Source organism: Balaenoptera ricei, chromosome 1 (assembly GCF_028023285.1).
Source record: "Balaenoptera ricei isolate mBalRic1 chromosome 1, mBalRic1.hap2, whole genome shotgun sequence".
Classification (NCBI taxonomy): domain Eukaryota; kingdom Metazoa; phylum Chordata; class Mammalia; order Artiodactyla; family Balaenopteridae; genus Balaenoptera; species Balaenoptera ricei.
In genome coordinates, this window is record NC_082639.1 from 121,957,283 (window position 1) to 121,975,190 (window position 17,908).

Sequence of the window (17,908 nt, forward strand, 5' to 3'; positions counted from 1 at the left end):
CTGAACTCATAGCAATAATAAATACGGGATTTTATCTTGGGCTCGAAGAACCTAATGCTCTCAGCTCTGAAGTATTTGTCTTTAAGAAACATGGGACCAATTTGTCATTCCCGTGGTTCTTCCATATACGAAAGAACTGCCCAACTTTCAATTAAACCATAGCAGAAAAAACTCTCTATCAGGATGGCTGGAATTCCATTGCTATGGCAATGGTCAAGTCTGCATGATTTGGAAACAACTTTTTGAGAACAAGCAAACATCAGCCGTGTGGCTAAGTTCCAGGCACCTGGAACTTTCAGTGGAGTGACATTTTGCAGTGACTTTGGTGACAATAAAAAGATGAGAAAATATTGTCAGCCATCATAGACAACTATAGAAAAGAATCTTCCTCATTCATCAAATCAGAGATTCAAATGTCATCAAAATTGTTGAGATGGGGAGTGGTGAGGCGGGAATGATGGAGAGGTAGGGAAACAAGTCAGGAAAGAAATAATTTGGGCAAAAATGGAAGAGGATCAAAGAAGATAAAATCAGTGAAAACACACTTATTTCCACCTATGGAAACATGTTAAAAACCTAGAATGCTGTAGAAGGAAATTCGCTAAAATATCAAAGGGTTTATTTTGTTGGGAACACCATAGATAACTCTTTGTTTTCACTGGTACTTTTCTAGTTCTCCCACATTTCCTATGTTGGGATATTATTTTTAGAATTATAAAAAATATTTTTTTAAAAATTAAAGAGACTCTAGCTTGAGATACTTGCTCATTACAACAGCTTCTCTATCCCAGATACACACGCAACACAGTAACTCCAGGGAAGGGCTTCTGAAATGTTTTCTATAAATCTAATCTCACCACATGAAATTATGCTTTAAATTCATTAAGGCTGTGGTGACAGAAATTTACAGCCTGCGCCCCAAGCTGGACCATCCCCAAAGACCCTTTTTCTCTCGTTGGGTACAAAGGAGCCAAGTGGGCAATGGAAGAGATGTCTTCTCTGGTACCCCCATTGCATGGGGCACTTGGGAGGAGTGTCTGCTTCTGTACATACCTGAGGATCTGTCCCCACAGATGGCACAGATGTGTTTAACCAGAGATCCAGGGCTAGTGGATGGGTAGTTCATGTTTCCAATGCCAGGAAGCCCTGGTAAGGGTTTGATGTCCTCTGAAATGCTGACACTGTTGACCACATTTAGCTGCAAGAGAAAAAAGTACAATAAAACACAGAGCCAGGGTAAACCCAATCCCTGAGGCAGAAAGCAATAAGGCCATCCTTGAGGGAAAAAAAGTGGTTCTATTTCGAGAAGTAGTTTCCAAGTACAGAGTATCTAAAATTGCCTATGAGGGATGTGAATTTAAGGGAGAAAAAGAGTAGCATAGAGGAACTAAGTCATTTCTAAATGCCAAAACCTAAACCGAAAATCACAACACATCTACATCAGAGCTCTCAGCTTTTACTCATTTTACTCATGTTTTATTTGAGCTAGAAATCCACGCTGAACAGCACACTTAGGACAAGTCCTCTGTGTATTTTTTAATTTTTTATTAACTACATCCTGCCTATTCAGCAGTACTCCAAGGGGAGCTATGGCCCTCAGGCAAAAGACTTAGACTCGGAGAGAACCAAGCAAAATATGCAAATCCATCCATTTAGTGAATCAACAGTCCTTCACAAGCACTCACTATGTCAGGCACTGTGCCAGGCTCTGGGATACAAAGGTAAATAAAATGCACACTCTTAAGACGTTCACAGTAAAATGGAAGAGACAATACGTGTAGTGGGCATCTCAACGAGCCTACTGAGGACGGTAAGCCAAATGCCCAAATCATTGCAATAGCACCAGAAATTAGGTTAAAAGTCCCAGATCATGTTTTTGAACTTGTCTGTAAGGAACAAATATCTTCCCATGAAAATATAAAATCTTTAGAGCCAGAGACCATCTGCCTTGTCTTCTGGGTGCCTGACGTGAACCCAGAATGTGGTAGGGAGTTGGTAGAACTGAGTGGCTGAATAAAGGAATGTGTGTGTATCCCTTTCTTCACCCCTTATCACAAGTTAACATTAACTCCTCACCGCCACCTGAGAAGCTGCCTCTACTTGTGTGTTTTGTATTCATCAAAGAAAAGTTAAATAAATACAAGCCAGTCATCCAATCAGCAGTGTTTCTGTACCCATGGGTACAGGTCAACATTCTAGGCACTGTGAAGGGAGATATGAAACGGAGGTCTGTCTTTCATTCCTCAAAAATGATCACAATCTCACTGAGGAGTCAGAACGTGCCCCAAAACAAAGAACACTTCCAAGTAAGTTCAAACAAAGGTGGTGCTGAGTAAATGTGAGTTAAGTGCCTGGTAGAGGCACCTGGTGAATATCTGGGGGTTTAAGGGAAGGTCCGCTGACTTCTGCATGGTCTATGTGACTTTTGCCTAACTGAAGTGACTGTAATTCCCAAACTGAACCAAAGGTAGGATTTTCTTCTGTATTCAAGGCCTTTGGGACAGAAGGAATGATCAATAAAACCTAAAATACAACAGAGCCTGAGTTAGGTTCCTTCTAAATTTACTAGCTTTTCAATTCACTAAGCAAATATTTATTGAGCACAGGATGTGGGCAAAGGCTCTGGGTTAAATGCTGCAAGGGATGCAAAAAAAGAAAAGACAGCTTTCAGGGCCTTGCTTTGAAATCAAAGTCACCAGGAATTTTTAAAAATTAATTCAGGGCTTCCCTGGTGGCGCAGTGGTTGAGAATGTGCCTGCCAATGCAGGGGACACGGGTTCGAGCCCTGGTCTGGGAAGATCCCACATGCCACGGAGCAACTAGGCCCGTGAGCCACAACTGCTGAGCCTGCGCGTCTGGAGCCTGTGCTCTGCAACAAGAGAGGCCACGATAGTGAAAGGCCCGCGCACCGCGATGAAGAGTGGTCCCTGCTTGCCGCAACTAGAGAAAGCCCTCGTACAGAAACGAAGACCCAACACAGCCAAAAATAAATAAATAAATAAAGTTAAAAAAAAAAAATTAAAATAAATAAATAAATAAAATAAAATAGTATAAGAATTCATAAAAAAAAATTAATTCATATGAGGGATGAAAATACATACATGGTGGGAGAATTCTCCCTCCTCTTCCTCCTTCTCCTCCCTCCTCCTCCTGCTCCCTCCTTTTTATACAAGGCTAAGGCAAGACATCTAGGTCTTATGTTCAGTATTTTGTTTTGTTTTGGTGTAATACAGTGGTACTCAACCCCAGAGGTACACCTGGGAGCTTTGGAAAAAATTAATTCCAGAGCCCCACATCCAAAAGTGGCCTGAGGGCCACTATGTGCTAGGAATTCTGAGTGCCTCAAGGAAATAGTTATTAGCACTTAGATCCACCCCATGAAAGGGATGTATTTTAGAAGAGATGACCCCCAAAAAAAGAGCCCTCTAGCTAACCATGACTTTGTCTGGAAATCCTCAGATGAATAAGAAAGGTCATGGGAATAAGGAGGAGGACACCATCACCTCGGGCTCAGGAGGCCCTCACCCACCTTCCTCTCCCACTCCCATCTCCAACAGGACCAGATCCACCACCTCCAGCCCACAACAATCACAGAACAGTAATTATTGTTCTTGCTACTGTTAGTGCTACCGTCCAAGGAAAGTTTGCTCAGCGCTAATTAACTATTTTAATCCTTACGACAACTCTATGAGGTTTTCCTATTTTTCAGATGAGGAAATTGAGCTGTAAAGTGGTTTATTCTTAAGTTCATTCAGAAATCTTGGGATACAAAAAGGAAGAAGACACAGGCACTAACCCAAGAAACTGGCCATCCATGAGATTTAAAGCCAGTTGGGATAATTTAGGAAAGCAAGTGAGATTAGGGAAGATGTCCTGAAGGAAGGAGCATTTGATCTGGGACTTGACAGCTTTAAAAAACGTGGAGCACAGGGAGATCAGCTCGGTGCTTTGTGACCACCTAGCGGGGTGGGATGGGGAGGGAGGGAGGGAGAGGCAAGAGGGAGGGGATATGCAGATATATGTATATGTATAGCTGATTCACTTTGTTATAAAGCAGAAACTAACACACCGTTGTAAAGCAGTTATACTCCAATAAAGATGTTAAAAAAATTAAAAATTGGGTAGGATTTGGATGGGCCAGTGATGGACAAAAGGTTTTGACAACAAAGGCCTGAAGGGAAGCCCAGGTATTTGTGTCCAGTGGATGGATGGGAGACAAGGCTGGGAGGCGGGCTGTGACAGAGCCCAAGACTTGATTGCCCGGCTAAAGAGAGTGGATCTAATCTGAGAGGAATGAGGAGCCATGAGGTTTCCAGCAGAGAAAAAAGGTCCTCAAAGTATGAGGCAGCAGCAGGGGGAAAGACTGAAGGAGAGAGACACCAAGACTATTGCACCTGCCCAGGTACCAGGTTAGGTGCCTTCCCAGATCCAACAGGTTGGAGCTGGAACCCCGGGCTCCTGGATCTCAGGTCATCATTCCTCCTTCCCCACATTGTCTGTCTTGTGTGGCGGGAGCTCCCCAGACCGCCCCTGCCCTGACTGCTTCGTGCCCGACTTCATTGGCAATGTGCACCCAGAGGAGCCGACTTGCTTCTGGTCACTCTCGCCTGGAAGCCTCTCTCCAACACCCCTCCTCTTCCTGAGTTGGGCTGGCATTAGGAGGCAGTGGTTGGGACAGGTGGGTTGATGCCCTCGTCTCCATCAGCCTCTTTGCCGGCTTGGGGTTTGCGTGGGATCAGAGCAATGGTAGATGAGATCGAAGGTGGCCACCAGAGCTCAAACCCATTAGCTGCATGGTCCCCAGTGCCGTGGCCCCAGCTGTCTTGTTCCATTAGAAGCAGCTCTGCTGAAGTGAGCACTTTAGAGCCGGGATTTACCAGGCGGCCGGCTGCTCCTGAGAACAGGAGAGAAACACACTTGGCTGGCCTGTCTTCCATTTGCAGACTCTCAGCCAAGGACTGAATGCATCCTAGATGCCCTGGAGCCATCACAGAACATTGGGAGCCACATTTCTGAGCAGCTTTCAGCCCAAATTATTCCACTCAAGGCAGATACGTGGCCAGCCAGGAAGGCTGCAGGCAGGCGCGCCTCTTCCAGTGAGTGGTCTCCTTAGAGTGGCATTTCTTTAACCGAGTGAGGGTCTTTGTCAAAAAAAGTACAGAGCCTGGACCTGCCACTTCCTTGCTGTGTGATCTTGACTGGATGACTTCATTTAGAGAAGCTGTTTCCTCATCCACAGACTAGAGCAGTGGTTTTTGAGCTCAGAGAGTGTGTATAGCAGGGGGTGGCGAGGTTGAGTAAGAAGCCTTCACATTTCCCACCTCTAGTTCACCAGACCTATTTTTATTTGACATGTAATGGCTTCTAAACATACTTTCACTTGAAGGAAAGACTTTATGGCTTTTTAAAAAATCATTAAACAAGATGATCTTTAAGGTCTGTTCTAGCTCTAACATTTGCAATTTTTATTATCAAAGTATTCTCTGTAAAAATGCAAGCATCTGAAAGGATAATAATTTGGTTATCAATCACTATCTGGGCAGGAATGATCAGGGACAGAACCCAGGTCAGGCAGCAGGGTCAGGAGAGGAGAAAGAGGAAGGAACCTTCCAAAGGTAGGGCCTGCTTCGGGGTCGAGCCAACAGATATCATACTTACAAAAATGTAGCATTACACACACACACACACACACACACACACTCAGAAAAACGTGATCTAGATCATTCTGTCTGAAAGCTGCATAAATATCTTCTCAATTATATATTTGGTGTTTTGGGAAATTGTTCACTCCACTTAGATACTCCCCAGGGAAGGGACTGAGTCTTAAACATTTTTTAAATCTCCAGTGTTTAGTGCAATGAATGATTGTTGAAATGAACTTCTCTAGAACCTTTCAACAACAAAGTACACACACCTGAACCAATGATCACATAGTTGCATAATATACATCACCTAGGTGTATGATATAGCACCTAGGTATAATAATATTAATATTAATAATACCACATTATTGCCATAGAGCATCATAAGTGCTTAAGCAGTGACTTTTCAAATCCACATCTCCTTTGATATTCATAAAAATCCCTGTAGGGTAATCAGGGCAAAATGTGTTACCCCACAATAGAGAAAAGGGAACTGAGATAAATATAAGTTAAAGTGGTTTGCAAAAGTTTACCCAGTCCCTGCCTCCGGAGTATCAGTTCATTTCTCTTTATTCCTCAAGACTGAAAATCCAACAAGAGTAAAAAAAAAAAGAAGCTCAAACACCGGGAAGACAGAGCACAGAACGCGACAACCCCCCCTGCTGCTCCCACACCGAGCACTTCCCTTCACCCGCAAATTGCACTTACCCTAGACCCAGGTCACAGAAGGCGCATGTTTCCCGGACAAGTCCCACTCAGCCTCAATTCTGGGCAAGAAAGGCAGGCTGCATAGGAATCGTCTATCCAGTGTTCAGAGTCCAACTCACCGTGGCTAACACTGAGAGCGCTAGATATCATGTGTTATCTAGTTAATTGGGCAAAGTGTCACTGCCGTGTGGCTCCAGAACCCAAGCCCCAAACGCTGCTCAGCTTCACCAGTGCTGGCAAGCTTAATATAGCTCCCAAAGCCAAACTTGGCCTTGGCCTCTGCACACAGCCCAGTTGGCCAGGACCAAAGCTTTCAGCTGACCTTTCAACCCCAATCCCTCTGTACAGACATATGGTCCAGGAATAGCGGCCCTGCCACTCACATGGCTGTGAAGCTGAATTTATTGGCCAGGTTTGGCTCATTTAGACTGGAGTGTGGTTGCTAAAAGCAGGCTTGGAGGGCCGGTGCCTTGCCCCTTCCCCACCCACAAGCCCTGTCACTGGTCATTACCTCACCCTGTCTTATTTCTTCCTGGATACAATGATTGCCATTTGAAACTATCTGGTTTATTCATTTCGTTTTTGTCTGTCTTGCCTGCTACAGTGTAACTGCCATGAAAGTACAGACTTATTTAGTGCTTGTCCCCAGAACCTAGGACAGTATCAAGTAGTGCCTGATACAGAGTAGATCCTGCTAAATAGTTATTTGAATGAACGTGAATGTCCTTTGCAAAGTTTCACTTTTGTCCCAGAATTTCCACCTCTCTTTCTGTCTCTAACCTATTGACTTTGATTTGCCTTCCTGGCATCTGTTCACATGAATGAAAATGAATAAACCAATCTCTTCAAGTCCCACATTCTAAAGGGTATGGTATCACCAGCTCTGCCAATGACAGTGGGTGAGGGTGGCATAAACCCATGTCCCTCCCCACCACTGTCTGGTCCCCACTCATCCAAGTGGTTGACATCTGGAAGACACAACAGGAAGTTCACAGGGCCCTTTTCTATGTTCCCTTCTGTTCTGCCCCTACACCTACGACAGCATGTACAACGTTAAAATTTATCTGTATGATGTGGCACGTCCCTCACAAGACTCCTTGGGAGCACCGATTATTCATCTTTTAATCCTTGGCAGCCAACAGGAAGATCCTGGGGTCACTGGTTAAGTCAGAATACACCACAGCAGTGGGCAAACGCAGCATCATAAATACTGAGTGGGGGTGTGGAGACTTGGGGTCTAACCCTGTCTCTGCTGTGACTGGTTGTGTGAGGTTGGACACATCACCTGAGCCCACTGAGCCTATGTGGGCTGAAGGACTTAGAACTAGTGGTTCTCAGCTGGGCAGGGGTCAGGCAGTTAGAATCCTCTGTGGGGTTTTTACAACCCACACAAGGGCCAAAATATGGGATAAGAGAGAAATGTGTACTCTGAAAAAGATCCTACAGGTGAGAGCCATTAGATTACAAATTGGGGTTCAAAGGGCTGGCCAAATGGGACCCACAGAAGTACTCTGCTTGGCCCGTGGAGTACTTAAAGTCTTTGAATTTGAACAGCTTCAGGGGAGGAGGGCAGCTTTGTACAGACCACACCAGGCTCATTCACCTACCTGTGTTACCCGCCTGGCCCCTGGCTCCTGCAATCCCTACACTAGATGAACGCTAAGGTCTTCTCCAGATTCTCTAATCCATAGATGAAAAAATTACTGAAGTCCTTCCTGGCTGTAAAATTCTATGACTCCACATGGCTTTGCTTTCAGACTCTGAGCACGTGAAATGTCTTGGAAGGGACTCTAGGGATAGTCTCTGAAGTTCTCTTTGTAGCAGTAAGAAATGTTAACACAGTGGGAGTCCTGCCTCTTCTTAGAACTATAAATTCAAAGGAGGCTACAGGACCTACTAATTCTGCTGCTAGATGTCCTGAGGGACCCTGGCCCAATAGTGAGATACCAGAACAGTGAGAGAGGAGAGTCTGGTAGATGGGATCATTGTTCCTAATTCTTCATATCCTTTGCATTGTGTCTTTGTAGTTCCTCCCAATAAAACAGGCATAAACTATTCCCCTGTCCCACGAATGTTGGAGTTGGTCACACAGTTTTCTTAGGCCAATGGGATATTAATGGACATGATGTGAGCAGAGATTTCACTGTATTTTCCTGATTTGGTTTAGACTTTCGCATTCCTGGGAGACACCTTGAGAGAAGCATGCCCCAAGAAGCTGCTGCTTCTTTAGTCTGGGACATGAGGAGCTGACCTGCACCCAGGCTGCAGCCTAGCCCAGCTCACCCACCATCTGAAACAGAACCTTCCTAGCCAACACATAAACTTGTGAGTAAGAAAAAAATGTGTGTTTTTGTAAACCATGGCAATTTGGGGGTTGTTTGTCATGCAGCATCATTACAGCAATAGCTGACCACTACAAGAAGGGAAGGTTGATAATCTCAGTGTGACATTGCTAGAAGGAAGTACACAGCATCTGGCCATCCTGTAGGTTCCTCAGAGCAACAATGTAGTATCTACCATGGATATACATCCTTGTCTCTGTTGTAGCAAAAGGCACTAGGAATTAAAATGAGGGTTTTTTTTTTTTTCCCTCGAGTTTCCATAATCTTTACCTCTATCTCAGAGATAGCATGTAGGTAACACAGTCTGCCTTGTTCTAGATTTATCCATGTGGCACACCTGCCTATTTCCCCTCTCAACTGTAAGCTCCTGGAGAGCAAAGACCACATCCTGATCATTTCGGTATCCCCTATAGCAGGGGTCTTCAACCGGTGGGACCCCAGACTGGTACCGGTCCGCTGCCTGTTAGGAACCTGGCCACACAGCAGGAGGTGAGCGGCGGGTGAGTGAGTGAAGCTTCATCTGCAGCTCCCCACTGCTCGCATTACCGCTGAACCATCCCCCCGCTCCCCGCCCCCCCCACCCCCTCATCCGTGTAAAAATTGTCTTCCACGAAACCGGTCCCTAGTGCCAAAAAGGTTGAGGACCGCTGCCCTATAGCATGTCATAGAGCACTGGGCACTTCACTGACTCGAAGAATACCCAGTATTGAGAAGAATCAAGGGGGTCCACCCCAGGGAAGACAAACAGGCCTGAGAGACACTGAAATCACAGCCAGGGCTGAACCATTGAAACCACAGGGGTGGCTTCCCTTCAGCCACGGTTTCCTGGACCATGAGGCAGCATCAGTTCTCTGGGGCTGCTCTGCCCGAGGGCACACGCAATGAAGGCCCTGCAGGAGGGAAGTCTGCAGAGACAACCCAATCCCTTTGCAAGCATGCATTAAGCACCTGCTGAGTGCTGCCTCTGTGCCAGGATGAAACTATTTAGGATGTCTGGAAAGACGTTGGAGAGGACAGACAGACACCTACCTGAGAGCTGGGCGGGGCAACCAAATTGATTCCTGGAGGGGCTGCAAGAGCTCCTGAGGGTGGGCCCATGGCAGAAGTGATGACTCGATATGGAGAGCCCAAGGCATTGAGGGGGGTCCCCACTGCACTCAGAGTCCGTGGGGCACTCACTGGGGTGTCAGTGTAGCTGGCGTGGCTGTCCATGGGCTTCCCTGTGGACAAGGCTGCCGACGGGCTCATGGACGTGGAGCCAGAGTGGCCGGGGGAACCTGTAAGGAGAAGATCAAAGGTGATGAGAGGCTAGGGGAACACAGGGATGGCACACTAGGACAGAGCCCCCTCCTTTTGTTTCCTATATCCTTCCCCTCCTTCCCGCCACACCTGCACACCTGTGAACTCCCGCAGCTGGTAGAATAAAGGCAAGCAAAGACCAGAGAGGGGAAAGGGCCTGCTGAAATACTCATTGATGTGCCAGTTCTCTGGTGCACCACATGACATTCACCTTGAATTGTGTCAGATCAACAGCCAGGGCCACAGGGGCATAGCCCACATGTCCCCAGGCCTGGGTGACTGTGACCTGAGCCAGCCAGACAGGGAAGGTGAGTCAATACCAAACCCCCAGTTGGGGGGTGGAGTGAGCAGGTTTCCAGGCTGCTCCAGAATTCCCTGCCTCACATTCATATCGCTCTGAGAACTGGGGCAGGGCTGAACCTATAAAGTCAGGAGAAGTTCATTCATTCATATGTAACGAACATCTATTAAGGTGCAGGAACTACATCAGGTGCTAGGGATTCAGAACCGAAGGGAACACAGTTCCTGCTGTAGGGAACACATTCCATAATGACCATGGGGAAGGCAGAGGCTGTTATCATGCCCTTGACTGCCAGTAGCTTTTGCAGCTTCATGCCCATAAGGTTCTTGTCCTGCCAATCTCTTGGAAGGTTAATCAGCGTTCAGGGAAGAAGACTCAGGATGGTTGGGCATGGCTCAATGGCCACAGAGGCCCAGGAAGGCGAGCGCAGCCAGGCCTGCCCAGAGTGTTTCTGCCTCCGGGGATAGGGAGCTGCGGCCACAAGTGTCTATGAAATGGGCTCTGGGCAGATGGCACCTGGTACCCTTTTCCCCAGATAAGTTGAGCCCGAGTTTAGCTGCAACTCAAGATGAAAGAAAAGAAGGGTGCCCCACTGCCATCTCAGGAGCTTGGCATGGAACATTCTCTCCAGAAGAGAGGAGCTGTGAGCCTGAGTGTCCGCAGCAGCAGAGTGGAGACTGGGGAAATAACAGAGAAGCCCACCCTAAGCCACAGTGCCACTGCCCTGTGTGGCTGGCATGCAAGAACAGATTCAAAGAAACAATGTGTTAGGCTCCAGCACGGCACCCGTGCTGTCCTCGTGGATGGGACATGAGAGGATTAAGGGGAGAGGTGGTCAGTAAGCGTGGTTTGCTGGAGAAACCAACCAATTCTCTCCACTTCCTACTGGAGCCCAACACCGCGCCAGGCAGATAGGATGCTGAGGGGAGTAAGTCACGTGCCTGACCTTAGGTGGTTCACTGTTGGTTCAAGGAATATCTCTTGAGTGCCTTCTACATGCAGAGAAGGCACTGCATGTCTTAAGCCTTTCGGAGACCTCAGTAGCACTGAGCGTAGTATGAGGAACAGAATTTAGGGAGGGAGGTGCTCTCTTCACATTCTGGAGGGGAGCGTGGAGCATCAGAGGTATAATTGTGCAGCTATTCTTAAACATAAACGTCCCACTAGAAAAATGTCAACCTGGAGTTGCCCTTGGAGCATCTACTAACTTAGTTAAGGTCTGCTTTTGGAGAGAACAGTCACTCCCATGTCTGAGGAGGCTGTGCCCTTCTAGTGATTCTACCTAGGAGTTTCAGTCTATCAGGTGTCTTGTCTCATAAACAGATGAATCCAAATCATGATCTTTTAAGTACCACACCTGAGGTGAACCAGATGCTCTGGGTCCACAGAGAAGTGGTAAAGGGGTTTAAATGAACAAGTGAGACACTTCTTATGTGTCCTGAATAGGCAATTTCCATACATTAACTCATTTTATCCTGATAATAGGCCTATGAGGATCATCTCAGCCTTTTACAGAGGAGACCACTTAGGCTCAGTCTCACCCTCATGCTGCTCCCAGTTCCGGGATGACTTACCCCCACCTCCTTTGTCTAGAAAGTTCCGAGTCATCTTTCAAGGTTTAACTCAAGTATCACCTCCTCCAGGAAGTCTTCCCTGGTATTCGTACTCTGGTTTAATGCCCTTTTCTGTTTTGTAAGTAACAGCTTGTGTATTTCCTTGTATTTTTCACTAAATTGAGAGGGGAAAAAAGTGTCTGTTTATGTATCCTCACCACTAGCACTGTACTGGCATTAGCCGGGAAGTAAGCGGCAGAGCCTAGATTCAAACTGTCAATCTGAAGCCCGTGCTCTCTCATGTGTGCTCTGTCAAGGATAGCAGAGATGATTCAGAGAGCCATCGTATCACAAAGTACAAGATGACTCAATTATGAAATGATCTCATGCTGAAAGTTCATCTGAAGGAGAGAGAAGAGGGCACCTTCCAAGAACTCAAGACAGAAAAAACAAAAATCTTCCCAGACGGTCACTGATTAGAAAGAACGATTTTAGACTCTTCTGAGGCGCTGGAAGTCTGTGACATTTAAAGAAGCCAATGTACACCTTGAGCCTGTAACTAAGATAACATGTGACAGGTGAGTTAGGAGCCAGCCCGACTTGATGGGCAAGGAGCCGTGAACTTGGCTGGGATGACAGCTGTCCTTCCCCACAGCCAGGCCATCTGAGGGAAACCGACTTTCCCTTCCAGCGTCGGCTTTCCAAAAATGGACCAAAGGGCCCTGCATATTCTGTTTTAATTGGATCTCAGAGACTACGCCTTTCATTTCTATATCTCCAAGGTAAAGCCCAGTGCCTGACACCAGGCTCAGAGCTATGGGACAGACAGGAACAAGATTTTCCTTCACACATTCATCAACCTGAGAGTTCCCAAGGTATGGAAACTGCAACACCAGTGGTAAGGGACATTTTAGCTGGTATTTTAAGCGGTATGTAGGCAAACTTTTTGAAAATATTAATAGTTTTATATTCATTTTCACTGTCTCCTATTTACAGCAAGTGACTCTGCTTCCATTTTTTATATAAAATGATGTTCCTCAAAATTGCTATTTAAGTTTTCAAAAGAAAAGTAAACTGATCTCAGAACACTTCTAAGTACAAGAACACATGTTCAATATCATGAAAATAGTATGCAAAGGTATGATGTTTAAGAAACATGAACTGTGCAAAAATATAAAAATATGGACTTGGGGAAATTCACAACTTGTTTCCAGAATAAAATGGTATGTGAGAGAGATTTGAAATTTAAAAGTACATTGTTTTTATTATAATTAATAATAATATAAATTAAGACAATCAGAATATGCCTTGACTACTCAGTGATGACAATAGTACATTGCTGAGATAGAATGAAACACAGTTAAAGTTTGATTTACAATGGCTTTAAAATGTGGTTTGTTTCTGTTGAGTCAATGACCCAGAAGAGATGGGCTACTTTATAACCGTGTTTTTTTAAGTAAAATTCCAAAAGACAAATACATCTTACACAAATGCATTTTGGTTCTTTGCCTCTCACAATGACCCAGCGTTTCTTAGAAATAAACAGCCTTGCTTTTAGGAAAGGTGGAAAACAATGCCTATGATGACAAAAGTGCTTCTCAATGGAAAATTAATCCATTCTCCCAAATAGACTCTAAAGCATACCTGTCCATGACATTTTTATCAGCCTCTTTCGCTCTCACTCCTTTTTTTTCATAGCCATGTGGGAATTACAGCTAGCACAAGTTTTCCAGAAACCTGGGTTCTAGTCCAAATCCGAAGTCAAGTTTTTCTCTAATGTCTTTCCCTGGCTCCTCTGCAGAGGCTGGGAGCCCAATTCTCCAGCCTCTGCAGCCCATCAGCCTTGCTCGCTCCCTGACCACACACCCTCTTGATCCCCGTCAGCCCCTCACACCGTGCCCACTGTCAGATGCCTGGGAAATACACAAAATCTGTACTCTGCAGAGTTCATTCTCTTAGCACAGCCATGATTTTTATAGAAATTAACTTATCTGATGGGAGAGGACTTTCTCAGGAGCTTCTCTTCTCTCCTGGCGACACACTGAAGAAACGCCTTTCGTATTCCCGGGCCTCATGCTCCCCAGTAAGGAGCCAGCACCCAATGGCTTCTGAGATCCCTTCCAATGCTGTTCCATGAACATTGAGGTAGGTAGCATATGGCTCACTGGCATCTAAAAGAAGTGCAGGTGGTGGTCTGGAATGGTCTGAGTCTGGACCACTTGCCGAGGGGCCCCTGTCATCATCAGCTGGACCATGTTAGCCCTTCAGGCTGTTTGGGATTCCAGATTGCACTTTGAGATGCAGATAGTGTCACCAGGAAGCAAAGCTCTTTGGAAATCTGCAGGGTGCATACACTCTTTTGATTTCCGAAGCCTGTGTGTGCATTGTATGGGCATTAGGGGTGCAGTCTATGTGGAATACAAGCCTCTGAAGCCCAAAAGCCCTAGGCTGGATTGAGGTTGTACCACTTTCCAGTCATATAAACTTGAGCCAGGAACTGGACCTCTCTCATCCACAGTTTCCTCGGCCATAAATGGAGATATACATGCCTATCTCAGGGGTGCTAAGAGAATCTGAGACGACTGGCCCAGTGGTAGCAGCTGCAATTACTTACCATACTGTAAAAGTGGTGAGGGAGACCTGAGTCTGGCTTAAATACCATTGTAGAAGATTATGTAAGTAAAGGTTTTAACCCAAGCCATGCCAATAGTAAGTGCTCTGTTAAGGATTGTCACTACCATACACTAGTACATACATACTAGTTGTTTATAATATTAGCCACTCATCTGAGCCCAGAGTGCCCCTCCATTATCCCAGCCACTCCAACCCTTCCCCTGGGACCCTCCAGATCTCCCCATAATCCATCCCAGCACAAAGATATCCTCCATGATAACTTCCATTCTGAGTACCTGGTGACCTACTGGCTGTCACATATTTTAAATTTCACCACGATTATCATTGTGGTATCTAGCACTGTGCCTGGAACATGCTAGATGCTCAAAAAATATTTGTTGCCTAATCAATGAATGGAATAGTTGTTTTGGTTAATTAATGTATACAACTATATATAGAGTTCATCGGTAGAAATTATTTGCATAAGAAATCTATGTCCCTGATGTTTACCAAATCCAAAATCTCTGCAATCTCTAGACAACAAATTGCATGTGTGTGTTGAGGGAGTACTTATTGAGAAAGAGAAGCCCAGGTACTTAGAACTACAGAATTCTTACCAAGGCAAGGAAGTTGCTTAGCAACCTTATCCTCAGCCAATAAACGTAAAATGTTAAGCATGAGTCTTTCTAATTGGCTGGACAAGGGAACAAATGGCTTGGTGTTTCCACCCCTTTACTGCTGTACCTGGGTAGAGAATTCACTGTCCCAGCTTCAGGATGGAATGGAAACTTATGATGAATCATTGATAATGGTTAATACCCACCCACAGGGAAGGGGACAGAGGCAAAAACTTGCTATTTCTAAGAGTCAGAACTCTGCATTTGAAGTCAAGGGAACATCACAGGGCCCTACCCCACTCTACTCTCTGTCACGGTGGGCACAATCTGACACCCAATCTGCCTCCTTTTCTCCAATGGAGGAATGTAGTACATAAGCCTAAGAATCATAGAATATTCAGAAACCTGGCCTGTTCTTCCTAGTTGAAGGGAAACTTGCTCACACACCCTTTCCCAGCTTGGCTTGTAATACACAGACAGGCTGCAAGAGAGGTAGGCCAGGGTCTGCCGTATGAAGACACTTAATTGACACTTAAATTTTATCTCCTCTACTAAGTAACAACAACAGATAATATTTATTAAGCAATTGCCATGAGCCAGACATGGTTCTGAACACTTTACAGATATTGACTCATTTCATCCCTACAAATCCCTTTGAGGTCACCAACTCTCACCCCTATTGTACAAATGCAAAAACTGGGGGACAGAGAAATTAAATAACTTGCCCAAGAGAACATGGCTAGTAAATTATACAAGTGACATTTGATTCTAGGGGAAAAGCAGCAGACCTGGATTTTAATCCCAGCCCCACCATATACTATACTAGCTGTGCAGCTCCTTATAGCAGTTACTCAGGACCATTCTTCCATCAAGCCTCCCTGGGCCCAATTTCTGTCTCCAACTCTGCCCTTCCTAACCCGATTCATGGCCTCTCTCAGGACTTTGACCTGGCACTTTCTTTTTTTTTTTTTTTTTTATTGGAGTATAGTTGACTTACAATGTTGTGTTAGTTTCAGGTGTATAGCAAAGTGAATCAGTTGTACATATACATATATCCCCTCTTTTTTAGATTCTTTTCCCATATAGGCCATTACAGAGTATTGAATAGAGTTTCCTGTGCTATACAGTAGGTCCTTATTAGTTATCTATTTTATATATAGTAGTGTGTATATGACCTGGCACTTTCTGACTAGAACACTTCCCATCTGACTCCAGCCTCTCACATCAAACACAAGCTCTGGTTTCCTTCATCAGGGGTCCCAGGTCAGCCCAGCCTTTTCCTCCCTCTTTCTTCCGCAGAAGGGGTACTCAGATGCCAGGGGCTGTCTAATATGCATTTCTTATATTTAAACTGCTGTGGCATTTTCAAAACCCTTTCATATCCACATCAGAGCCGCACGGCCACCCTGAGACCGGACGGGAAGGTATTTTACAGGCACTGAGCTCCACATTTAAACAGATGTGGACACCAAGATATTAGTTCTCAGGGAGTGAGAAGAAGTAGAGGCTGCATCTCTTAACAGGAAGCTTTCTCTGCTACCAATGTCCTTTCTGGCTTTCTTGATGGGGAGAATGAAGAAACGTGATGGAAGTGGCTAGCGAGCTGTGGGAGAAGAGACACTCCTTCTGACCCCGAGGCTCAGCCCCCTTGGCCTCTCAGCAGGAATAAGAGAACACAGCAGCTGATAGGCTGACACCGCTGTGTGCAGCCCTGGCCAACTGGCCAGCCTTTCTGGGCTCACACAGCATAGCTCTGCCTGATTCCTGCAGTCCCCAAAGGAGAGCTGGCTGGCTGTTCAGGGCAGGGGCTGGAGGTTGCTTCTCCTCGTGCCTGGAGAAGGGGGAGGGGGAGATTGGCATCCTCCACTCCCCCCTCCATCCCTCCCTTCTCCCTCCACCCCCACCCCCTCCCCTAAAACCTGTAATGATGGAGGGAGTGAAAAGCAGGCAAAGATTGATAATCAGCCTCATTATTACCAGCATTATATATAATTATAGCAAAACCTCACTCATTTGGATCAATTGAGAGAAAAATCAGTCTAAATTCATGACAAGTTGGCAGATTACTTTTAAATTATGATTTTATTACTTCTAAGTAACACACGTGAAGAGTTTGTGCTTCAAGTACCACAAGCTAATGGTTATTAAGTGGGGATTTTATAAAATCTGCTTTAAAAGACTCTTTTGTAATTAACACTCCGTTAATATGCTAATGAGGTTTCTACTATGCTTGCTTTTTAAATTGCTTGAAAACGATGTAACTTAAAGAGGCTCAACACTTCTACAATCTTAGTTGCTTAACAAACCTTTTTTGTTATTTTTTCATCAATGAGCAAATACAAACTAGCTTCTGCCATGATCAATTTAATCACCATTCCAAATTAATTCTGTCATAAATTAATAAAGCCATATTGTTTCAGGGAAGAAAACAGATTTTCAGGACTTGAAGAACCACCTTATTTTATAGAAGAGAAACTAATCCCAGAGAAGTTGCATGACTAGGTCGAGGCCACACAGGACAAAAACACTCGGTCTTCCGCTCCCAGGTCCAAGCTTATTCCATCCACTGCATACCGCCTTACATTCATAAAACTCTTTATAATTATCTGCTGTGTATTTCCATATCAATTATTGGTTCCGTCAGTCAAAAAATATTTGTTGAGTGCCTACTGTGTGCCAGGCTCCGTGCTAGGCACTACGGATATAGCAGTCCCTTGGAGGCCACTGTCTGTTCCATTCAAGCTTCAAACTGACTCAGAAGAGTTGGAAGGGCAGAAATTATCTCCATTAGGCAGATTAGAAAACTGAGGTTCAGAATGATAAAGTGACATTT

The 17,908-nt window shown here is 45.2% G+C and overlaps 1 protein-coding gene across 2 annotated transcripts in view; it reads right to left on the reverse strand.

Moving 5' to 3' along the window:
* The window catches only part of RXRG (retinoid X receptor gamma), a 43,547-nt gene that overhangs the window by 18,136 nt on the left and 7,503 nt on the right, over positions 1-17,908 (reverse strand). The window contains exons 2-3 of one of the 2 annotated variants that reach the window (XM_059903175.1): positions 9,722-9,969; positions 1,054-1,198 (exon numbers count right to left, since the gene is read on the reverse strand). In XM_059903175.1, coding sequence (XP_059759158.1) covers positions 1,054-1,198; positions 9,722-9,969 — 393 coding nt within the window. Of the gene's footprint in view, positions 1-1,053; positions 1,199-6,350; positions 6,570-9,721; positions 9,970-17,908 lie in introns of those variants that run through there. The other variant, XM_059903182.1, reaches the window with a different exon arrangement.